Here is a 25,842-nt window from a genome sequence, read left to right as displayed (position 1 = left end):
AATACAGAGAGATAAGTTGTGGTTCAAAGATTATAACCCAGAAAATCCTTGAAATTCCTAGGTTATGGTATGCAACACCCAGCATCACTTAAATTGCCTTGTATGCTTATTAAACCACTTTGCTGATCGTGGATGGAGTGAGTTATGGTATACATACCATAGCAGGCAGATTTGAGGGGGTTTCCGACTGCCATGCTCATAACCTAACGCTGAATGTGACATTTCACATTACCTTTACCATTTTGAAAGAGGCATTTATTAAAGTAGTATTATGTATAGGTTGAGTTATGACTTGTTACATTTTGCTTTTAGGTGTTTTTTATTGGTATTAATATTGTAAAGTAGTAAGTATTGCATTTGGTTTGCGATTTAAGATTTGCAAGGCTGTGGTGCGAGTTATGGATTGAGGCACTAACCATAAAATCTGAATTTCAATAGCCTTTTTATTTTAATCATAACCACAAGGTCGAGCCAACTAGTGCCCGCCACTCAGAATTGCTTGGAAATGTTTCAGATTCAGTCTTAACGCAGGGGAAAGGGTTGAATTAAGGTGGCAAGTGTCCATTAGAATCTAGTTTCCATATCAATGTCTCTTGTGCAGAAAAGTAACATGAGGCTTCTCTCCAGCCAGAGGTCAACAATGATGATGTAATGTTCCAAAACCGCTGGGTCAAACTTTAACATTTATAATATTGTGCTGCATACCACTACAACTTGACACACAGGCTTGTTGATGCATTTAAAGACGGTGTTTGTGAACAGAGCATTTTTCTTTATTGATGCCTTTTAACCCTTCAGGGTTGAGCTCGGTGAAAAACAAAGATAAAAATATATAAAAGGTTTGTCCCATGCAAGATACATGTTCACAGGTCAATAAAACCAAAGGCAACAGTTTACCACTGCTAGGAGGCATGCTAGAATTCAATATTAATTTACAATACTGAAAACACAATATTTCAGATTAATCAAACTATTACAACATCACAAATTATTATTGTACGGTCTTATATAGTGCATAGCAACCCAAAAGGGTTTCCCAGCACTAGACAGAGGTAGGTCACAAGCCAGAAAGAACCAGATGAACAGCAATGTTTTAAGACTTTTACGTGAGGTGGTCAAATAATGACAGCTTCTCGGAGAATAGGGCAGCGTGTTTCAGATCAGAAAATGAATAACTGCTCTGGCCTGCTTTTTTAATCCTGGGGTCCTTACAGAGGTTCCGGTTGCTAGAACGAAGAGTGTGAGTGGGTCAGTAGGATTTCAGTTATTGTTGCAGACTAGAACATCCACAGATTAGTGGTGTCCAAAGGAGCTGCACGTGGGGGTGAATGTTGAGGGTGTTCTTTAGAACCTAGATCCATGCCAGAATAAGGGGTTCCAATATGATAAATGTACAATCAGTTTAAACGGAAATCAAGTACATAGTGGGTATGCTGAAAATCTGGCATGGATCTGGGCCTCTTAGACCTAATTTGGAACACCGGATTTAATACTGTATTTTTGCCGCGCTGACTATATGTAGACAGCCATGCCAGATATTATCAACAAAAGTACCCCAAGAAAGGAATGGACCCCATGAAAAGGATGGTGTGAGAGAAGTCTTTTACTATCGGAATTGAAATGGGTGCCTCTGGAACGCACTTAGCTGCTTATCACAGAATGTGCATAAAGGTATTTCAATAGCAGAATACACAGACTGTGTTTTAAGAGTTTTTGTCAGTCAATGTACCATATTCCAATACTGGAAATATTAAATTAGTCCAGGCACGAGTCTTTAACCCCAGTACGTTAAAAGCCTAGGTCACAAGAGAAAGTGCAGAAATCAGAAGAACAAAAGCAATGTGCAGAATGAACTGGGGGATACAAGAAAACAATGCCAGAGTTTAGACCATGTGTAAGAGGCAAAATACAGGCAAGTTCAAGAGCCGAGGTAAGAGGAGAAAAGGCACGGAACCAAGATAGTGCTCATTCACTCTGATCATTCAGTTTAGACAAGCACGTAAGACAGCAAGCCAATACATTACCCATGTACGTGAGCCTTAAAAGCAATGGCAAAAATTCAATGGGTCTTCAAAGTGTCAAATGTTAAGAAGCATAGAAGAAAGATGTGCTGGTGATTGGCCAAACGATCATGGCATACCACCTTCTTGAGCTTCATCACATTGTCATTCCACTTTCATATACTGGAGCCAAATCAGCAACACGGTTCTTATAGTGCTCCTGTATGGAAGCAAGTGTACCCCGATTTTATTGCAAGGCATATACTGATTGGAAACTGTCAGGTGGGAAAGGTCTGCATGGCAGGCACGCCGCCAGTCTTTTTTTCCAGGTGAACCACGCCAGCTTTGTCAGGAGTCTCCACTGGGTCTCTTAGTATAAGCTTTGTCTGAGTTGCTTGTGCGATCACCGAAAGGAAACCTTTGTTTTGCTGACAGAAACCTGATAAATGAAAAAGAAAGTTTTGGCAATTTAACATCACATGCAAATAAGCGATAACATCTTCATAGCTAATGATAGCTGGTTAGACCTGCCAGTACTTTCTGTCTATTCCCATGCCTGAAACAACTACATACTTTTTTTTTTATCAATACAGGTTTGTACTTATTGTAAAGGTTGAGCAAGTAATGCGAGCCCCCAGCTACATCCATGCAGTTCAGCTTCAGTTCCCAACTGCCTAATCCCTCCAAGTTCTAGAGCTAGAACGCATGCATGCAGCAGAATGTCAGAGCGCCAGCATAAGAACATTCTACATGACTTGCTACCATGTAAAGCAATGCACATGAGAAGGAAGAGCACACGAGAATACAAATCATACCAGGTAATGTAAATAAGGAGGAGTACATGTATGAGGATACACCCTCTCCCTTCCTAAGAAATATCAATAAAACAATAGAATTGGAAATAAAAACAACCTTATATAGAAAAGAATACTCATACATTTTTACATATCAAATATCCTGGTTTCTTGGACACATTACCACACCTAGTAGTGATCTCATCATTGTTCGAATGATGGTTCAGAGATATAGCTTGCTGATTGAGTCTAGAGCATGCAGCCACATCAGAAGAACATAGAGAAAGATTAACACCACACGTTTCAAGTTTAGATGAACTGGTATTTGGCTCCTCCTGTTGTAAGAGCATTACAGAATTCTTATGCTGAGGAAGGTAAAAAGGGCATACATAATTTGGTACACTGCATTTTCTCCTCATGCCATTTTTGTCATAATTGTCCATCTGCCAATTTTACCGATGCACGAGCAAGTTTGATAATATTTTTTATTTATAGATTTGAATCATACAGTAATATGAACGTGTAGAGGGCAGTACGTAATTGCAGCAAAACAGGAGTATGTTAACAGGCTAGTACTTTCACAGTCGACAGCAGGCATTTATGCATGACATCTTTACACATCGTAAAGTTTTGGCAGTATACATCCTGATCCAAGTTCCTTATCCCAGCCTACATGTGTTGAATTTACCCAAGGGTGCGTGTGCACTTCCATATGTCGGGTCGCCTACGGGGGTCAATCCTAGTGTCTGGGTGTGGTAAAGTATTTTAGATGTGTTACCCTGCTCTCCATGGGCTCAGATGTAAAGTCAAGGTCTGGAGAGAGGCGACAAAGGGACTAGGGGTTGAGAGGTTGTTGCCGCTGCGTGGGTCCCAGCCCATGTCACGAACAGGGCCCATATGTCCTTGGGCCATGAGGCCATGAGCATTAGGTCCCAATATGTCGTCAGCATCTCCTGACAATATGTGATATCATGTACCCAGGCGTCGGCTTTGGGTGCCCTGGATGAACCCCAAAGTATTGCGATGCGACGTTTGGCCAGAAGTAGCATCATGGCCGATAGTAAACCACTCCATACTCAATCTCAAGCTGCCTCTATGCTCTAACCTTGTGCAAGCCTTCTTGAAATGTCTTACTCTTGCCGCTCCCGCTACTAGCTATTTAGAAGGCAACTGACAGCGAAACTAGTGTGTACAGCTCAATGTCCACAGTCGCTGCTAATTTGAAAGAACAACTACACCTTTTGGATTCATATGCCCATTATATGCAGATTATTTAGGCAATTTTAGGTTAAACAGGTCGAGGGCAAATGAAGACCTAGAACAAGTTTTTTTCTCATAGGTTCAGAGTGAATTTTACTTACTCGCCACGCACAAGCAGCTCTACCAATCCACATAAAACACACACAGTAGGTCCACAGTCGCTTAGGTGAAATTATGCTAAAAGGTACGATTTACTTCAGTGCTCATTGCTAATGAAAATGAGGGCTTTGGTAACCATGAACCTAGAAAGCTATTAATTAAGGGTGAAATCAATAGGGGTGGGTCAGCACAAGTATCAGATGTCCATCTGGTTTTTTTTCATGATCGACTTTGAGAAGCAATTTTCTGGTCCAGCCAACTCTGAAACTGCGAATCGCTATAGTTTAATCAGGTCGTACCAGTTCACCCAAAGAACTATATCAGATTCCCTTGGTAAAGTTTGAATATAGGGTTGTAAATCTATAACCTTCATGATGCACACACATTTCTACAGCAAGGGCAGTAACCACTTAAGTACATAATCGTGTACTGTGTAAATGAATCTTTTCCTATCCAGACATTAAATATGGTCTGTGAAACCCAGCTGAGTCCACCAAGTAATTTAGGAAACAAAATGTTCAATGGCAGTTGCATATTGCTCCAGAGTGGAAAAGGTAAGTGATAACTGAAAAATGTAAGATATTAAAGGAGAAATTACTTACCTTTGATAACGCTCCTATCGGTGAAAACTCTATCTAACTGCAGAGTCCTCTCCTTGACAATATGCCCAAGGGCCAGACCGGAACCGGGAAATTCAAAGCAGTGCTCCTGCACACCAGCAACTGGAGCCATGCAACTCCGCATCAACGCTGTTCCGGAGCAGAGCCGCATATAAGTGCCACCCATGTACGCTGACATCAGTTTCTTTCAGGAACTCTTCTGTGCACCAAGATGGGGCCAACTGAACGAACCAGTGTTCAGATTCCTAGATTGGGATCTTATTAGATCGAAGAGACCATGATGCACATGGGGCGGGTGGTTAGAGATCTGTGGTTAGGTAGATTATCTACCAGAAAGACTATCAAAAATCAGTATCTTGTTCTTCTGATGGATACTTCTAAGAGCAGATTCCCCACCTTTTGAATGAAAACCAAAGCAGAACCTCCCAAGGTGGTAGATCTGTGGAATGGCTCATACTGAAAGGTCCTGCAGAATCGGGTTAGCAAAATGCCCACCTCTACTGACCTGTCGAAGCAGTAATGTTTCGTAAACATATGCACTGATCCCCACGCAGTTCCCTGACAGATAGTCATGACAGGCACGCCACATGCCAATGCAGTGGAAGCAGCTTTGTCTCTGGTAGAGTGAGCCCATAGGCCTTCTAGAGGCAGCTTGTTAACCAATGCATAATAGATCTTAATGCAAAGGGTTATCAATCGAGAGATGGTCGATTTCTGCAGCGTCTTGCACTTCTTTGCCTCAGAGAAACCCACAAGAGCACATCGCCCACTCATTCTTTGGTATGATCGATGTAGAAGCTCAGTGCTCTTTTTGGGGTCAAACTTATGTTGCCTCTCTTCCTCTTTCAGGGGGTGTGTGGGGGGAGCAAAGAATGGCGGATGAGCGATGGCTTGTCCGAGGAAGCAAGGTGTCCCCATCTTCGGCAGGAATGAAGCTCGAGTACTAAGAACCAGTTTGTTTGGGGGAAAGGTGCTGTAAGAAGGCTGAACAGGGAGGGCCTGAAGTTCACTCACCTGGATTGTAGACATTATCACCACCAGGAAGACTGTTTTTAAGGTGAGGAGGTGCAACAAACAACTGTGCATTGGTTCAAAAGGGGTACACATCAGAAAGATGCAGACTAAATTCAAGTCCCACTGGGGTATTACTAAGAGTATTTGTGGAAACATGCTACAAACGTTTTATAAAATGCATCACAATTGGTGACTTGCTGGTCCAGTAAAGGTAACAATGCTGAAAGAGACAACAGGTAACCTTTAACTGTTCCAAGTGTGTCGCCTCACTTGGCCAAAAACAAGTGAACACCACTTCCGACAGTGCACCTGAAAGGACTACAACTGCGAGGTACCACACAATTCCACAAGCTTGTCCCAGTGCACTGCATATACAGATTTCATAGAAGGGTACCTGGCTGCTAAAATGAAATCAATACCATCAGGAGGAAAATCAAAAAAACTCAACTGCAACCACTCAATCCCCACGCATGGAGTTGTGGATGCACAGGCTTGGGTGCAAGACTCTGCTCTACTCTAGCAAAAGGAAGTCCTCCCATAGTGAAAGCCTGATAAGGGAGCAATTGCCCAGGACCACAAATTCCGGTACTACATTCTCCTGTTTCAATCTGGCGCCACTAGGATGACTTGGGCCTAGTCGTTCCTGATCTTCTTCAAAAGTCGGGGGGGGAGAAGCAGCAGTAGGAATGCTCCACTCTAAATGGAATGCATCTCAGAGAGAGAGATTTATTGGGAAATCCAGTGTACAAAAGTGCTGACACTAGGTGTTCTCAGTGGTGCCAAATAGATCTAGCTAGGGTTCTTCCCAACAGTCAAAAGATGCTCTGTGCCAGCTTAAGATGTAATTGCCATTTGTAATACACTAGGTTTTGCTGACTGAGCTTGTCTGCACTGCCATTTAAAGATCCCGCCACGGCACAGGACCCTGGACCCGACCTGCCCTCCTTGTTGCAGTACCACATGGCAGTGGTGTTGTCCATGAGAACCACATGTAGCTCCAACAGGTTTAAGTGGAGGCGGACTTTGCCAGACACTGGAGGCCTCCCATCTCCACCTCGTTAAGATGATATTTCCAACCCAGTAGTGATGCGTCCGTCTCCACCGTCAGTTCTGGGTTGGGTAGGGGTAGGGAGAGGGGTCTACCGCTAGTCCAATTGCGATTGAGCAGCCATCACTACATATCTTTTGCAGTCTCCCCGATACCTGGAAGGAATCAAACAGGGTTCCTCGGTGCTGTGCCCACTAACACCTCAGGTCCCACTGCAATGTCGCATGTGCCATCTGGCATGATATGCGAGCAGGATGCAGGAAGCAAATAGGCCCAGGAGCGTCAGAACCATCACACTGAGACCCAGGGCAGAGGATGGAACATTGGTGTTATAGCCCAAATGTCCTGGACTTGGGGGTCTGGAAGAAAAGCTTGATAGTGCACCATATCCAGGATGCTCCAATGAAGGGGAGCCTCTGCAAAGGAGTTTCATGTGACTTCAGCAGGTTGATCAAGAACTCCAACAATGTCAAGAGGTTCTCCATTACTTGAAAGCAGTCCGTGACCGACTGTGGCAAACTCACCTTAAATGGCCAGCCACTGAGGGAGGAGGAAGACTGGTCCCTCTCTTCCTCGCAGATGTGTAGTGACCACCACCATCATCATCTTTATGAACACCTGAGGAGCACTGGTGAGGCCGAAAGGGAGCACGACACACTGAAAGTGTTTGTGACTCACCTTCAACCACAGGTAGCACTTGGGGGCCTGTAGGCAGGGATGTGAAAAAGGCGTCCTGCAGATCCAACATCCAGTACCCAAAATCCAAGGCAGAAAGTACCTGGGCCATCAAGTGAACATCTTGAATTTGTCTTTGCACAGAAAGGCATGAGAGGCCAAAGGCCTAGAATAGGATGGATGCCTGCGCTATTCTTCGGCACCAGGAAGTATCAGGAATAACAACCAGTCCCTTTTTCAGATGCCGGAACCCTCACTTTGACCAAAAGAGCCTGAAATTTGTGGCGTAAGACTTCCTGGACTAACCCCACAGTAAGCCATTATATAAGCAGGGAGACGTGTTCGGGAGACGTGTTTTTTAAATCAGATAAAAACCAAAATCAAGAGTCTGTCAATGTGTACTTTGTCTGCCAAGGTAAACATTATGTTTGCACTTCACGTTCTACCACTTCACGAAGACTTAAACCAGGAGACAGTCTCTGGCATTTACAGAGTTCTATTGTGACACAGGTCACTAGGTGTGGTGAAACTTCATGTTCTGTCTTTGAAAACTCGAGAACCATCCTAGAAGGGATGGTCAGATACAAGCATCAGGCAGATGTCTGCGTTCAAACAAACGGCCGACAGTTGGAAGGTTTTGCTGGCAACCGACAAATGTGAGGGGGCGTGGCCAACCAAGATGGCAAAGTAGATGTGCCCCGCTGCGGCTCCCACTATAAAGGCTATAATCCTGCATAATCTTGTGGCACTGACGAAGATGAGTGCCAGCGGAGTGAGGCACTGCACCCCAGCATCCTGATTTCTTCTACAGATTGCACTCCGCAACTTGAAACAGGATGGCGGAGGACTCCTGCGACAGGCCTGAGAGTGCAGCCTGTGGCGGAGTGGCACTCCCGGTGGTCGGCGTTACCCGGGGGCTGTCAGTGCTGCCTTGCTGTGGTGAGCTCATATTGGGGGCTTGACAAGGGCTTGAGGCCTCCTATATGTAAAGTACTAAAAAGCTGTGGCAGGGAGCGCAGACAAGGTTAAGGGTAAGCTGCAACGGAGGAGCAGAGGAGACAGCCCATGTGGGGTTTAAACGTGCGGAGCGCCAAAAGAGGATGGTGGCACTCTGCCCTGAGAAGGTGCCCCTGTACCAGCTAGAACAGGCCTATCCTTGGGGGAGGAGTGGATGCCCCCCGGTAATGATTGAAACTTGAGCCTGCTTCCACCCCGGTTGCCACTGATATAGCCCGAAACAGCCGAATACTGTGAAGCAGAGCGGCTGTGACACTGTTTAAACTTACACATTGTCTGGAAATGAGGAGTCATCCTCTGTGACCAGTTTGGGGCAGTGTTTTCTGGCGGGTGGACAGAGCTACTGGGGCCTGGATTGGTGTTGGGACTGAGGTTCATCTGGAGGCGGACTCTCATTTCTCTAGATGGCGCCTGCGGCGTGGCCTGCCACCTGTGCTTGACCGTTGGAAGGTGAAGGCAGTGGGGAGCCTGGTGGATGCTGGAGCCCTTGCTTGTATGAAATTGGTCCTGGTGGAGTTCTGTGGGTTGGTTCTCCTCAATGTACAGGAGAGATGAGTGTCTGAGATGGTCCTGTGGGAAGGCCGGTGGGGAATGTTAGGGCACCTATGGCGCTGCTGGGGCTTGTAGAAAATACTAGGTACCCTATGGCACCACCGGGACCATTGGAGTTGCCTTGAGGGCAATCTTTTCTGCTTGCACAAAATATTTACTGATGCAACAGCCTACCCTGTTGGTGGGACGCCAGAGCGAGGCTGTGGGGTGCCTTAAGTATATGTGGTGAGTTGGGGTGGGGGCACGGCAGGAGTGGATCAGCTCGAGTGATTACTTGGGCCCACTGACTTCAAAATGGTGAAGGACAAAGGCTCCAAGGCAGTGCAAGCCAAAACTATAACGCAGTATACGGTCCCTGGCCCTCAAGAGAAAGGGTAGGGACCTAGGACAGCCCAAGAGCCCACGAGGACCACACCAGATAAGGCTGAGATCTTGGCTGCGATACAGGGCTCCAGACATGCACTGGAATCCAAAATGGAAACGATGTCTATGGACATAAATCTCGTGCAGCTGGACCTCCACAAGGTAGCTGAAAAGGTCAAAACTGTAGGAGAGTAGGAGCTGCTTCACATGGGTACCCCCACTTTTTGCTGGTGTTTCACTGTTTTTCGACCTTAGTCTGGCTGTGGCCCTGCTAATCAGGACCACAGCCTGTCAAAACATGTCGTGTTTGGTGTCAAACACTTAGGAATACTACCCCCCCGCCAGTCCTGGCGGCAGGGGTAGCATTCCACCCTTCTAGAGGGAGAGACATGTTCACACTGGCTAAACCCGGTAGGACTTTCCTGAGCCCTGGCATCACAAAATGGATGCCTCTGCCACAGACCTGGGTCTGGCCTCCGGCTGCTGACCGAAACTCCGGCAGGGGAGGCCTGGACAATAGGTTTCCTGTCGAGGACCTCCCCAGACAGGCTGATGTGTATTGGGGCTGGGCTGGAGCACTCTGGTGTTTTGAAGTCCTGCCCTTGGGGCACACTTGGTGTCCCTGTGCATACTCCAGTTCAAACCGGTTGCAGGGGCTACCTGCCCCTGCTCTGGCGCGAAACTGGACAAAGGAAATGGGTGTAACCACCCCTCTTTCCTGGCCCACCCAGAGGTGGGGCCTTAGAGTTAGTCCATCCCCTAAACTTACTATAAGTATAGGAATCCAGCCCCTAGGACTTTAGATTACCCTGGACGAAACTCTGCAACGTACATCCTGGACCTTCGACGTTCTATCCTGACTAGAAGACTGAAGAAATCTCCCTTGGGGTCAAGGAGTGACTCCCCTGCTTGGCAGGCACCAAAGAAACAACTGACCGGTCTGCAATTCTGAAGCTCCCGCCGGACGCCAAAGTCTCTCCATCCCCAAAGGTGGATTTCCAGACTTCCCCGAGGCTACCCTGAGTTCACAGCAAAGCTGAGGCCCGTAGCTATCGTGGGTGACGTGGAACCGTGACCCCTGGACACCATGAACTTTTGCAGCGACACTATCTTCTTGGTCCTCCTCGATGTTGTGCTTTGGGCTCTGAGTAGCCCCAGCCTTGAGCACCTCCTGCACCGAAGATTGTTGGCCTCCACTCCACGAGTGACCCGTGGGCCAGCTTCAAGCGCGATCGCTCGAGGCTCCTTCGCGATCACAAGCCCGTTGGCTAGCAGGTCCCCACGAAGGCGACTCCTTTTCTGATTGGGCTTACCTGGTTGCTCCAGACGTGCCCTGACTTACCCTCGCTGGGTGAGTCCCTAAGACCTTGCTGGTCTGCACCTCAGTCCTTTCTCTGATTTCCAGTGACTTGCTGTTGCCAAGGCTTGTTGGGTCCTTTCTGGTCGCCGACACCGCAGCACTCGACAGACTTCGTGGGACAGCTCGAATCCGGCTCATGGACTTCGTTGACGCCTCCTGGACCTCGTGGCTGAAGAGTCAAGACACCCATCAACTCACCTGAAGCACCCGACATCTTTGGGCATTGGTCCATCCTGCCCTCGGTCACTGGCTAGTGACCCAGACTTTGTCCCCTCTGCTTTCAGGTTCCTTACATCCTAGATCCAGGCTTGGATCTCATCGGACACTTCTCCTCTTCCCGGCAGCAGCAGTTCTTTGCAGGCTTCCATAGAAATCTTCAACGCGACCCGACACCAAAAGACACCTATGCACCCGGCTTCCCTGGGTGAGTTAACTCGAGTACTCCGGTGCTCTCGTGGGTGCTAGCCCTAGAACTTCTTAAGTCCAAAAGGGTTTGGTCCAGACTCGATTAGAAGTGTCCCTAATCTTTAAATTTCCAACCGCGACATTGCCCATAGAAGATAATAGGAACCCGCAGTTGTATTTTCACACTGCATACAGCTCCCGTGGGTCCCCTGTGTCACTACCTTGGGTGGTTCCTTGGGGTCCCAGCGATTCTAGAGGCAATAGGCCTAGTGCCTATTCCAGTCGTGATTCTTATACCACTTTTTTGGTATATGGTCTGGTACGCCCCTAGGGTCCAAACGTGTATTTGTGCTTTTACTGATGCTTAATCACTTGTAACTAAAGTACTTCGACCTCCAGTCTCATAAAGAGACTAGAGGGGTTTGTGTTAACCTAAATACATATATTTTAAATATATACCTGGTGTGGTTGTTCTTTCATTTGATCATTCAAGAGATTACAGACTGGTAAAACAAGCTGCTTTACATTCCTTCAAGACTTAGCCTGAAGGCTGCTCTCCATAGCTACCACTAGGATAGCTTTCACATAGGGTTGTCTTTAACCATTCACCATAAAGGGTTGTTTGGACTGATACAAGGTGCCCACTAGAACTAGTGGACAGCATATATCCGGCCACCTTCTCACAAAAACCACTAAAGAGGACGTTGCCACTCTTAAAATGGAAATCAAAGACTTGCAGGCTGCCGTTGCTGGACTTAAATGTAGTGCAACACACGTGGAAGGCTGTGTGGAAGACGTGTAGGGCTGCGCGAGGAGGAACAACTTACGCTTCCTAGGATTTCCGGAGCAAGCGGAGGGCCCCTCTGCAGAGCTCTTCCTGGAGGATTTAATCGTTAACACACTGAAACCCAGGTGCCTCTTTTCTATAGAGCCTGCTCATAGGGAACTGACGGGGGCCCCCACCCAGGGGCACCCATGAGAGCAATTAAAGTCTACCTGTTAAATTACAGGGATCGCAATATAATCCTCGAACATGTTCATGCACACAGCCCCCCCCACACTATGAGGATAAGCAGATACAAATTCATTCAGACTATACCAAAAGAGTCCAGGATCTTTGGAACACCTTTTTGTCCGTAAAGAGGCAGCTACGAGAGCACAACATCAAGTACAGTCTAACGTTTCCGGCCAGGCTCCCGGTTCAACATGAAGGGAAAGTCCATATTTACGACTCCCAGAAGGAGGCAGTGGCATGGCTCGAGTCGCTGGGTATGGGTCAAGGAGAACGAACATCTGAATGAAGAGAGCCACAACTTTGTGGGATGCAACAATCGGCGTGGAACTGCAAGCCAGCACAGCAGCAGATTGGTTCTCCAGAATCAACGAAGCAGGAACGTATCCTTTTTGGCCCGGATGGTACATTGCAGACAGCGAGAATCATGGAGGATTGTAACCAGCTGAGGGCACAGCTGACTCAACAGGAATTGTTTGGGCGGTGGATGCCTTGAAAACAGCTAAATCGCCTGGGGGTGACGGGTTACCAGCAAAATATTATGAGATCATCTCTGGGGCTCTTGCAGACAGATTGATATCAGTTTACGCCAAGGCGTTAGAGAAGGAGTACCTCCCAAACTCAATGAGGGAAGCACATACAGATTTAATACCAAAACCAGGCAAGGACCCCCTGGTGGTGGGCTCGTACCATCTGATCTCTATGCTGAATGTGGATCAGAAACTACTCAGTCATATTCTGTTGCCCAGACTGTTGCTCTATCTCCCCTGCTTAATCCATACGAACCAATCGGGATTCATACCGCGTCAGAATACGCTAATGATACTGTAATGGTGTCACGTGTCCTACATGCCCCTGACCTGGAAAATGATCCCTATGCACTTGCCTTTTTAGATGCGGAACATACCATCGACTCAGTATGATTGGACAGGATGGTTCTGGATCCCACTTTGAGTGGGTTAAGCTGCTTTTCAACAGCCCAATAGCTAGAGTGCAAACTGGACACTATATGTTGGTGGAGATCCTGTTACAAAGAGGAACGTGCCAGGGGTGTCCATTATCCTCCTTGAGCTTTGCCCCGCAATGGAGCCCCTGGCTTGTCAGCTCCGTCATGTACTGCATGGTTGGAGAGAGCAGGAAGGCAATATGATGTATGGGGTCTCTTTACATGCAAATGACACAATGGTTTATCTGCGTCAACCTTATATTTTAGTACCCCTCCTTTTTAATCTCCACCGGGAGTTCTTGGGAATTTTCAAGACTATGGGTTCACAGGGCCAAGTTGGCTCTTTTCCCACTGGGGCAAATGAAGGGTTTGCCGAAGGATTGCCTGCCTGATGCGGGATTGTCGCGGAAGACGGATAGCTTCAATACCTTGTGATACATACCAACCATGGGTAACATCAGGCATGCAAACTGAATATCGGCCGGGTGATCTCTAACATGCACCCTCCATTGTTTTCTGGAACACATTGAAGTTATCACTCATGGGGAAAATTGCACTCATAAAAATGGTAATACTTCCTTGATGTTTAAATGTCATGCAAGGAGCCATGCATGAGATCCCACATAGGGTGCTCCATCACGTCAACTGCCTGCTGATAGAAATCCTTTGAGTGGGGAAATGCTGTAAAATGAGCTTACATACCCTCAAGACAGAATGGGACCAATGTGGTTTGGAGGTTCTGCGGCTAGATGTCTCTATCAGATATTGCATGTAAGATAATGGCAACATGTGCCATCCTACACAATATTGCCAGGTGGAGAGACCTACACATTGCGGTTTCGGACTTAGATTCAGATGATGAAGATCCTGGCACAAGTGTTCAGCAGCCTACAGATGAGAGCAGAGCTGTTGAGGGGAGGGGAGAAGGCGCAGGAACCATATTGCCACACATTACTTCTCAAGGTAAGTCATATATGATTCCACAGAATGTAAAAAGAAAATGGTACCACACTTGCTTGATGTTTCAATGTAAAGATACTTTTAATGTCAGGTGTTCCACAACAGTTTTAGAAAAATCTGTAACTTTCACAAGAAAATGCAACATGATGTCATCATGAAAGTCGGTTACAGCACCAACATTAAAACTGTAGGCACTCCCCGATTGGTGCCCCTCAATGCTTTTTAGGTCGAGCTTAGACAGTGCTTGCGCTGTTAGGCGATCTGTTGACTGTACTTTGTGGGGTCTGACTCCTCCCATGCTTTGGATTGGCTTTTGTGTGTCATTTAAAAATCGTAGCCTGCTAATGGTGGGTGCATGTCCCACCTTTTCTGAAAAGTTCACTCTCATGGACTATTACTGCGGTACGAGCATTGACGCGCATGAGGTCCCTACATGCAGTGCTGACCTGGGAGTGCAGCCGATGAGTGCTTGTTATTGTTGTCGGCAGATCTTTCTGTCTCCTCCCCTCTGATTCCCCCCTGTTCGCACTTTATTTCTGTCTTTGCCTCTCTGACTCTCTCCTCTTTCTCTTTCCATGGCCAGGAAGCAGCCGATGCTAGACCCGTTACATGTAAAGTGTGTTTTCGTTTCACGCTCGTCTGCCCATTCGGACTGAGAATTTTCTATAATTGCCTTCGGGTCCTTGAAGCTTTAGCTATTAGCTGCTCTTGTTACTGGAAAAACTATAGATTTTTTAAGAGTACCAAATGTATTGATCGAAGAGTAACCGTATTCCACAGCAGCAACAAACCAGTTTAAGAATACCTACTAAACAAGCAGCAGAAAGCAGTCAATCGTCCATTTCCATCTCTGCCTGGGCAGCCAAAAAATGTTTGCTCTATTTTTTAATCCCTTTGATAACTCTGTCTGCATTCATTTGTTCAAACAGAGGCAAAATCTACTGGAAGTTCAGGGCCATTAAATCTTTAGGGAGTCAGAAAACTATATCGGTCACACTACTGCATGTACCCATATAAATGAAAGACATTCCTAGTTTGATTTGCAGGTATATTCTTGCTCCGGCATCTAAAATCAAACTTGTGAATGCAGTAACTTAAGCCAATCATGGTGACTGGGGCTGGTGACTCCAACCAATCAGTAGGAGGCATGGTTCAAACCAGTGACATAAAAAGCTTGTAGGCTAGTTCATAGGATAAGGAATATGCTACTTACCAGTATGCATCTGTTCTTGGCATGTAGAGCTGCAGATCTACACACTTTTGCATAGATCGCCATCTGGTGTTGACCCGGATGTTTGCAGTTTGTTTTTCCTCTTGGAAAGTCTTTGGAAGTCACAAGGTCGGTGACTCCTCCTTTGGATCGTATTGCGCATGGGCTTCGGCTCCATCCTCAGATTGTTTTTCGCCAACAGGGAAAGATGGAGCGTAGTAACAACAGTGATGAAACCCATGTGTGTTGTATATAAATTAGATAGACTGGAACAGATACAGGTAGCCGGGGAGGCGGGTGGGCGTGTGTAGATCTGCAGCTCTACATACCAAGAACAGATGCATACTGGTAAGTAGCATATTCCGTTCAAGGCATATGAGCTGCAGATTACACACTTTTGCATAGACTATATAGCAGTTCCCAACCTTAGCGGCGACCACCGGTATCTGTTGCAGTGGTTTGAAATAATGTTTTTAGTACAGCCTGGCCCACACTAGCTTGTTGCTTGGTTTGCACATCTACACAATAGTGTTTAGTGAAAGTGTGCGGTGTTGACCATGTAGCTGCTTTGCAGATATCATCTAATGGGATGTTCCCTAGAAAAGCCATGGAAGCCCCTATCTTCCGTGTAGAATGGGCTTTAGGGGGAACGGATAGCGTTCGTTTTGCCTTGTGGTAGCAAATCTGGGTGCATTTTACAATCCACCTAGCTATCCCTGATTTTGAGATGGGGTTGCCCTTGTGTGGTGGAGAGAAAGAGACAAACAGTTGTTTGGTCTTTCTGAAAGGGTGTGTTCTTTGGATATAGTAAAGTAAGGCTCGTTTAACATCTAGCGTGTGTAGAGCCCTTTCTGCAACAGTCTGAGGTTGCGAGTAAAATACTGGTAATTCTACAGATTGGTTTAGGTGAAAAGGGGAAATGACTTTAGGTAGGAATTTTGGGTTGGTACGGAGAACAACCTTGTTCTGGTGCATTTGAAGAAAAGGTTCTTGTATGGTAAGTGCTTGTATCTCACTGACCCTTCTAAGGGAATTGATGGCTACAAAGAAAGCTGTTTTCCATGTGAGGAATTGCAGTTCGCATTTATGCAAAGGTTCGAAGGGAGGCCCCATCAGCCTTGTGAGAACGATATTTAAGTTCCACACAGGTGAGGGTGGTACTCTGGGGGGAATTATTCTTTTGAGGCCTTCCATGAAGGCTTTAATGGCAGGTACTCTGAAAAGTGATAGGTGCTGCCTGTTTTGTAGGTAAGCTGCAATTGCTGCTAGGTGTAGCCGAATGGAGGTATAGGCTAGATTACACCTTTGTAGGTGGAGTAAGTAGCATATGATGTGTTGTATAGACACGTGTAGAGGATTGATTGTGTTGTTATGGCAATAAACAACAAATCTTTTCCGCTTGGCAGAGTAGCAGGCTATAGTGGTAGGGCGTCTAGATTCTCTGATGACGTTCATACAGTGAGGGGGAAGGTTTAGGTATCCGAATTCTAGGATTTCAGGTGCCAGATCGCAAGGTTGAGCTGAGCTGGGTCCGGGTGCCTGATCTCTCCATGGTTCTGGGTTAGGAGGCATGGTGAGAGGTGTAGCTTTTGGTGTGGTACTACCGAGAGTTCCAGCAGCGTGGTGTACCACGGTTGTCTGGCCCATGTTGGAGCTACTAGGATCAGTGTGAGGGAATGCTGTTGTAGCTTTCGCACCACTAATGGACTTAGTGGGAGAGGTGGAAAAGCGTACGCAAATTTGCCTGACCAGTTCATCCATATCGCATTTCCTTTGGACAATGGGTGTGGGTATCTGGCGGCAAAGCTTGGGCATTTTTTGTTTTCGTGGGTGGCAAGAGGTCTATCTGTGGATGCCCCCACATTTGAAAGAACGGGTGAAGAACCTGCGGGTGAAGTTCCCACTCGTGGATCTGTTGCGTCTGTCTGCTGAGCAGATCTGCCATGGTGTTTTGGACTCCTGGGACATGCTGGGCTAGGAGAAAGATTTTGTGTGGAATTGCCCATCTCCATATGCTCTGTGCTAATTGAGAGAGCTGTGGAGTGTGTGTGCCGCCTTGTTTTTGAATATAATACATGGCCGTCATGTTGTCTGTGCGAATGAGGACTGCCTTGCCTGAAATCCGTGGTTGAAAGGATTTTAGGGCTAGAAAGATTGCTAGTAACTCCAGATGGTTGATATGGAGTAACTTTTGTTGAGGCGTCCATGTGCCCTGCACTGTGAGGTGTAATAGGTTAGTTTCCCAGCCGGAGAGCGATGCGTCCGTTGTTAGTATTATCTGGGGAACCGGGTCCAGAACCGGTCGACCTTTGGAAAGGTTTGTGGTGTTCCACCACTGCAGAGAGCGATGGGTACGACCGTCTACCAACATCAGATCTGTCAGTTGCCCCTGGGCCTGGTTCCATTGGCGCGCTAAGCACTCTTGGAGTGGACGCATCTGGAGTCTTGCGTGAGGCACTAAGAAAATGCAAGAGGCCATCATCCCTATCAGTTGCATAAACACTCTTGCTGGAAGGGAGTGTTGAAGTACGAATTTTTGTCGCAAAGCCTGAATGCTTGCAATCCTGGCTGGATTGGGGTAGGCTATTGCTTTTGAGGTGTCTATGGTGGCACCGAGGTATTGTTTTATGTGGGATGGTGTTAGCTGGGACTTTTGGTGGTTCACCGTGAAGCCTAGTTGGTGAAGTAGTTGGATTGTAGTGGCGGTGTGGTGTAAACATTGGTTGTATGAAGTGGCTTTTATCAGCCAGTCGTCCAAGTATGGGAAGACGTGAATGTGCTGTCTTCTGAGGTGTGCCGCCACTACCGCTAGGCACTTGGTGAATACCCGTGGTGCTGTTGTGACTCCGAATGGGAGCACCTTGAACTGGTAGTGTTGTCCGTCCACTACAAATCTGAGGTACTTTCTGGGAGCATGGTGTACTGGAATGTGGAAGTATGCGTCTTTCAAGTCCAGTGTGGTGAGAAAGTCGTTCTGGGAGAGGAGCGGAAGCACCTGCTGAAGCGTTACCATGTGAAAATGGTCTGAGTGTATGTATGTGTTTAGGGGCCGGAGATCTAGAATAGGTCGTAGAGTCTCGTCCCTTTTTGGTATTAGAAAATATAGGGAGTAGACCCCTAAATTTTGCTGATTGACAGGAACGTGTTCTATTGCCTGTTTTTGCAGGAGGGAGATTACCTCCTGCTTTAGTAATGTGGAATGTTCTTGTGACATTGGGAGTTGCCTGGGTGGAATGTTTGGGGGGGAAGATGTTAATTCCAGGCAGTATCCTGACCGAATAATTTGGGTCGCCCATTTGTCTGAGGTGATGGTCTCCCAGACATGAAGGAAATTTTGAAGTCTGCCCCCGACCAGAGTGGGATGGTCTGGAGGGAGAAGTCATTGGGTAGGCGGTGTGGCAGAGCGGGCGGTATTTGTTTTGCCTCTGCCTTTATTATTGTTGCCCCTATAGCCGCCTCTTTGATAACCCCTTGTGAAGGTGGACTGAGTGGGGGATTTGTAGGAAGTGGACGCGTTACCTGAGGAGTAGCCTCTAGATGTACTCTGAAAGGAAGAGAGACGAAAAGAGCGCCTAGGAGGGTGTGACTGTAGGCCTCCTATGGACTTCTCCGTGTCCTCCTTCATTTTTTCGAGGGCCTCATCTACCTTTGGGCCGAATAGGTGTTCCTGGTCAAGGAACACCTGGTCAAGGATGGAGGATTGTACCTCTGGCTTAAATCCTGATATTCTTAGCCAAGCATGGCGACGGAGGAGGACGCTAGTATTAATGGCCCTGGAGGCTGTGTCTGCTGCATCTAAGGCACAGCGTATAGAGCTGTTAGTGATTGTCTTACCCTCTTGAATTAATTCATTGGCCCTAGTTTTATATTTTTCAGGGAGGTGGTGCATTATGTTTTCCAATCCATCATAATGTGCCCTATCATATCTGGCCAATAGCGCTTGGGTGTTGGCGATACGCCATATATTGGCTGCAGTGTGCTTTCCTGATGTGTCCAGTAGCTTTGACTCTTTGTCAGGTGGTGGTGCTTCGCCTGACGCCTGGGAATTTGTTCTTTTTTGTGCAGTGGAAACCACTAGGGAATCTAGTGGCGCTGGCCCTTTGATAGGCGGGATCTGTGGGGGAAGCTTTGTATTTTTTTTCTATGCGTGGGTTAATGACCCTGGCCCTAACTGGGTCTTTAAAAACCTCTGGTGCATGCTTTACCACCCCCTTAAGCATAGGTAGTATGGAGGTAGACCTATGTGTGGCATCAAATGTGTCGAGGAGGAAATCCTCATCCACTGGGTCAGTGTGCAACTCTACCCCGTGATAGTGTGCCGCCCTTTGAAGTAGATGGTGGAACCCTAATGAGTCTTCCGGTAGAGATGGCCTGGAAGGGTAAAGGTCATCTTGTGGGATGTCGGGGATTTCTGGGATATTGTAGTCGTCCCATGGGTCTGGGGATCCTGTAGGGGTGGGGTCTTGGGGCACATCCCCTATATCGTGATATGGGTCCCCCTGATCCTCATCGTCTGGAGACGGGGTTGGAGAGCGATGAGGTGGGGGTGGAGAGGGCGGAGGGGGGTGAGGTGGAGAGGGTGGAGGAGGTGGGGAAGGTATTCTGAAAGGAGAGGTAGCAGAGTCCTTCCTCTTTGGAGGTGGAGGCGGAGCTGGTTTGTCCAAATGTCTCTTTTTGGAAGAGAGTGCCAAATGTCCAGTTTTTGGATCCTTGGTGAGAGTCTTTTGCAAGGGATCCGGTGTAAATAGTTCCTGTTAAAGTGTTTGGTCCGTCGGCGTCGAAGACGTCGGGCCGATGTCTTTTTTGGCTTTTCCGTGCTAGTGTGCTTAGCACCGGATTTGGGAACCTTCGATTTCTTGGTTGGCGCCGAGATGGACTTCGGCTTGGAAGTGTCGGTGCCGAGGGCCTTATGGGGTTTGGTCGGTACCGAAGATGGTGTCGGTACGGAAGAGCTGGGTTTCGACCCCGAAGGCTTCGGTGCGGAGCTCGATGTCGAGGTAGAGGTCGGTTTCTTTTTCGGTGCCGAAGTGTGTTTCTTGGCACCGCTGGTAGGCTGGCTCAAGCCCGAGCCGCCGGAAGGCTTACTTGGCTTCTTCACCGGGCCCGAAGGTGGTGTGTGTTAAGCATTATCTCTGGTCTTGCTTAGGCCCGGAGGCAAAGGCATGTCCGAAGCCTTTTTGGGTGTTGGCGCGGGTGTGGGTATAGTATTCACGACCCTCTGCGCCGGAGTGATGTCTTCCACATCGGATTCGTCGGCCTCGGAAGCACTGACGAGGTAGTCGTCGGTGCGCTGCTGCCCCGGATCTTCGATGTCGTCTCCGAAGATATCGACTGGAACGGAGGTCGAGGAATGTGCCATGTTCCTTCTGGCTCTTCGGTCCCGAATAGTCTTTTTCGATCAGAAAGACTTATAGGCCGGACAGTCTCGAGCCTCGTGTTCAGGGGAGAGGCAGAGGTTGCATACCTCATGAAGATCGGTGTGGGGGAATTTGGACCCACATCGAGGGCACTTCTTGAATGGAGTTCTTTCCATTAGCCGGGACCGGAGCTTGGGTAGGCCCGAAGGCCGCCGTCGACGACTGGAACCGAAGATTTGTCGATGAGAAGGTGCGTTGATTGAGGAGATCGCGATTGAAACAATACCGCGATTTGAGGTGAGGATTCCGCTTCGATCGTCGAACTGGAAAATGTTCGGAACCGAAGCGCGAAGATTACATCCGAGCCCGATGGCGGAAAAAAACAATCTGAGGATGGAGCCGAAGCCCATGCGCAATACGATCCAAAGGAGGAGTCACCGACCTCGTGACTTCCAAAGACTTTCCAAGAGGAAAAACAAACTGCAAACATCCGGGCCTAACACCAGATGGCGATCTATGCAAAAGTGTGTAATCTGCAGCTCATATGCCTCAAACACACAATTTTCATGTGGAAAAAAAATTGCCCTAGTTGGAACACTGTGCATCTTTCTTGGGACTTTGTGTAGCAGCGCCTCGTCTCCCCAGGCGACGTCTCCAGTGTTGGGAGGTCGGAAGGGGGCAAGTCCCCTGGCCCAGGGCTCCATGGCTGCTGCTCTCAACACAGATCGCTGCCGGCTGGTGCCGCTGGAGCTGCTGGAGGGCATGAAGGGGCTACCCATCGCACCTTCCTGCACAGCCTGCAGATGCTCTTCCATATCCTGGATGATGAGCGGCGCGGTTCACATACAGGAGATCGAGAATCACTGACAGGGGGTAGACACTCTTGAGCTGCCCCGCGGGGAGTTGGAGTGCCTGCGCCGAATGGCGCCCCCCAGCGGCCTGCTCACCTTCAAGCATTTCATGCATGGACTTTGAAGCTCACTTTCAAAGGTCAAACTGGGTCAAGTCTGTGCTTCTTACCTGGGGGCAGCGATGAGAATAAAGGGAGGTCGGGCCTGCTGTGTGCTAAACAGGGAAAGGAGAGGCACTGGGGGTCATCCAGCAGCTTTCGGAGGAGCCCAAGGGGTGTGTGAGGAAGCTCCTCCCCCTGGAGGCTCACAACATGAACAGCAGCTCAGGACTCATGCATTAGTTAGCAGACAAGCCTCCTAGCCAGCAGGAGGTTGGGCCCCTGCAGGATCGGCCCCTCCCAGACCTAAATGGCCTGCTGTGGAATGAGAACGGAGCCACAGGTAATGACAGAGGTCCTTGTTAAGCCTCATGCATAATGTTGTGTTCCGCACCTTCCCCCACACCATTCTTATATATATAATCCCTGCAAGTAACAATGCACGTGTTGACCCCTGCACAATTCACATAGTTCTACGGTTTCATTCTTGTGTTAGAATGATATTGCGGTTTTACTATGTGCCAGTCTTCACTTTCAAACAAGTGCATGTTTCCTCTGCATTCTCATGACATGAGTGGTCCTTCTGCAGTGCATGTAGAAGACCACCCATGCGGGGAGCTCTTGACTGCCCCCCTGTGTCGAGTGGACAGTCCCATTCTCAATGTTTGGAATTCACCATAGCGCTTGGAAGGACAGTTTCCACCCGTTAGGTTCACAAAAGCATGCCCAGGCTTCGTTTCATTTGCCAAGGGAGGAGAGCTGAACAACTATTTTATAGGAGAAAAAACGTTGTTCTGCCCCGCTTGTGGAAAGCAACGCCATCTGGTAACAGATAGTTTTTAGTATGGCCGCTATACATACAGTCATAATAATTTTAAATATTTACTTAGTGTGGTGTTAGCAAAGCGGCCTTCTTCAGGCATGGAAAAATCTAGAATGTGAAACGATTAAGTTCCAGTTAAAGCGTAATTATGCAAATAAAGATGCAAAAAAGGTCACTGACGAAGCAACAGTTTGGAAAACTAACAGTGAGGATTAAACCCACCATGTATTTAATAAATGAATGGATGTACTAGACCAAGCAGAACTCTCCATGTTGAACCTGCTTAAGCCTCCTTACACAACTTGAAATGAGTCTCGGCTTGAGTGCAAAACGATGCAGCAGTGTACGTTAAGTGTACAGGTGAAAATAAAATGTTTACAGCCGGAATGCAACTTGACTTTCAAAAAGCGTGTTCTACACTCCAGAAAGATTTACGCGCATAAATATTTTCGTGTGTGTTATTCTCCTATAGAGAGATGGGAATGCCATGAAACTGTAAGCACAACCACCAATGCACTTTGGTATTTAAACACTTTTTCCCTGGACTATTTCTAATTTGGAGAAGGCATATAATTGCTAGAGGTAAAACTAAACATACTAACATAAAAATCTAAAATTACCTCATGTATAAACAGCAGGAACAAAATATTAACCTCTACTTCAGCTTTTTGTTGCTTTTCCTGCTCTCCGCTCCCTGCTCTGAACCACCTCGTGACCGTCCAACTTTTTTTTCCCAGTGCTGCACTACCACCTGCTTTTCCTGCTGCCCACTCCAGTCCAGCCCCCCAATGCCCCCAGCAGTTCTTCCCAGTCATGTTGCTACTTAAGTTTAGTTGTAGCGCTAACCAGCCATTAAGCAAACTCTACCTGGCCCTGCCTGTCCCACTTACCTGTGCCAAGTACTTCGACTATACCGTGCAGACCCAGTTCCAATACTGTTCCTGGACCCCAGCCTCATGCACCTGCTTCGTTCCTCCATCTAGCATTTTTCTTTTACTCTCTCTTTAACTTCTTGTGAATCTTGCTCCCTCACTCTGCTCTACTTTTTGTTGTGCTCTGTGACTGCTTTCCTAAAAAAAAAATATTATAACTTTTCAACATGGTGTACAGCAACCACAATGCTCTACAACATAGCTTAAAGACATTGGCAAAACCAATAGCTCTGGCTAAACACTTACAAGGTCCCAAAGGTGAGAACTATTGGTTGTGCAATGTTTGTTGTAACTGCGTCCAGAATGGGATGTGCCACCATGTTGAGGTGTAGGTGTACGGCTGCTACTGCGTCGTAGCACACGTCCATCTGTGGCAGAGATGCTGCTAACGCTGGACAACTCCTCACTATCAGGATGTGCTCTACAAACCCCACTTGCAATCTGTGCAGTTTTTTATGGCTTCCAATTCAGTGGTGCTCTGCCCGAGGCCTCTCGATACATCCCCACTGAAGTGGTCCATTTCTACCTGTAGCGTCACAGTACACCTAGAGGAAGTAGAGGTGGCAAGTACTAGCCTTCCAGCAGACCATGTAAATTCATCCATACGCGCAGCACTGATCTTCTCTCTTGGCCTTTGATTGGCATTGTCCTCTGCCATCTGTAGACATAGTTTCTCTAGGGCACTCCTGTGTCCATCTTAGACTGATTTTCTACCAATATGCCACTCTATTTAAACCCACAGAAATTGTTTTCTGCAATTTTTTGTCCAACATTTGATTTGTTTCTGCTGCAGATGCTGAACATGTAGCATGGAAGCCTCAAGCCCACCAAACAACGCTTGATCTTTTGCAGTTGCCTGAGACTAAGAAGGCTGGTTTCCATGAGAAGCATCACAGCGCCTATGAGCACGCACTGTGGGACACTGCTGTCGGGCCTGACAACTGGCTGCAGGATTGGAGTGGACGGCTGGATGGCATACTCATCCTCAACTGTTGGTGGGTGTGTAGAGAAACATGAACTGCTGGAGTGGCCATGAGGTGTAGTGGGCCGACTCTCTAAGAAAATTGGATCTTCCTCCACCATTTGTGCCTGTTCTTCTCCCTGACTATTTGTACATACATTGTCTTCCTCAGGTGCATCTGTTTGAATTATGGACATATTAGTAATGTCGGTACATGGGGAACACATTTCTATTTAGTTAAAATAATTTCTTTAATAAATGTCTGACACTGACTACAATGTGTTTCTTCTTAACTTCTAGTCTCATAATGCACTATAGAGGGTTCTTTTGCTATGGAATCTTCCCATACTAAAATGTCTGTAGTAGTTTTAATTTTACATGCATGTAGAAGACGGTTTTAAGTTAAGAAATGTTTCTATCACAAAATGTGTACACTTACTTTGCGATGGTGCAGGTGTGGAAGTGTCAATGTAGGCAAAACCAACAACTGCCTCTGGTGCCAGGGTAGTCTCTACCTTTGCTTCCAGGGTAGTGGGTGCAGGTACAGTATAGAGTTCACATACTGTAGCCTGGGGCTCAGTCAGGCGTGTTGCGACCTTTTCTTCAGTGCAGGTCCGGAAGTCATACCACCTCCTCTGTCTCTCTTCACTGAAGCACTATGCCACACCTACAGCATTTACTTTCTGTTGCATATTCTGCCAGATTTTGCGCTTTTGTGTTTCTGGCACAGTCATAGGTGACTGCCCAAACAGAAGGTCATGATTGTTGCGGCACTCTTCCGTTAGAATGTCAAGTTCTTTTTGTGAGAACTTCAATTTGCACTTTCTTCCCCATGCCTCCTTCTCCAGGTCTTCACTGGCCATTCCTATTGAAGGGAGTTGCTATTTGGTGTCCCCCAGGTCACATCACCAATACAGTAGTTCTCCATCCTTAGTCTAGCTGCTTTCCTGCTTCGCATGTGCACCACTTCCCGGTTGTGGGGGTCATCATCCTGAACCAGAAGAACTTTTTCATGTTTTTTGAGCTTGTTCGCTAATTTCGACTACGTTTGCAATTTGGGAAATCACTAAATAAGATTTCTAAAATAAGGAAGCGACTCATTTGAAAATCGCAAATTTCCACTGGCCAACATATGTACATTCTGGTTTGGGATTACCAGATTGCAATTCACAGAAAAATCATAATTTGGTAATTGCAATTCAGAAGGTGCGGACATCTGCCACATTGTCCATGACACCTTAAAATAATGACATTTTTTCTGCAGTCTGAATATTTCCATTCCCCAATCCGGTTGCAAACTGTAAAGTCTGTCAAGTTTACCTATTATCTGTAGAGTTTAGGCAAGTGTGTACCTGCGTTAGGCGCTAATGGAGAGGCTTAATGTCCGCCGCAAAATGGGTGATCGTGTAGTTGAAAGCAGTGATTTTGGTGCTCATTGTTGTAACTTATTTGAGGATAGCGACAAGCGTACTCTCCACCATGGTA

At 47.2% G+C, this 25,842-nt stretch overlaps 1 protein-coding gene across 2 annotated transcripts in view; it reads right to left on the bottom strand.

Annotated features, from left to right (window-relative positions):
- Positions 1 to 751: 751 nt before the first annotated feature.
- PAQR3 (progestin and adipoQ receptor family member 3) overlaps positions 752 to 25,842 on the bottom strand; it is a 341,693-nt gene continuing 316,602 nt past the window's right edge. For both annotated transcript variants that reach the window (XM_085640956.1, XM_085640955.1), the window contains one exon: positions 752 to 2,439. Coding sequence is in view for 1 of the 2 variants with exons in the window: in XM_085640955.1 (XP_085497081.1) it covers positions 2,279 to 2,439 (161 nt within the window). In the remaining variant the exon portion in view is untranslated. The remainder of the gene's footprint in view (positions 2,440 to 25,842) is intronic.

The sequence above is a fragment of the Triturus cristatus genome, chromosome 2_2, assembly GCF_964204655.1.
Source record: "Triturus cristatus chromosome 2_2, aTriCri1.1, whole genome shotgun sequence".
NCBI lineage: Eukaryota > Metazoa > Chordata > Amphibia > Caudata > Salamandridae > Triturus > Triturus cristatus.
The sequence above is the reverse complement of the archived record's forward strand: the minus strand, read 5'-3'. Positions and strand labels throughout refer to the sequence as shown.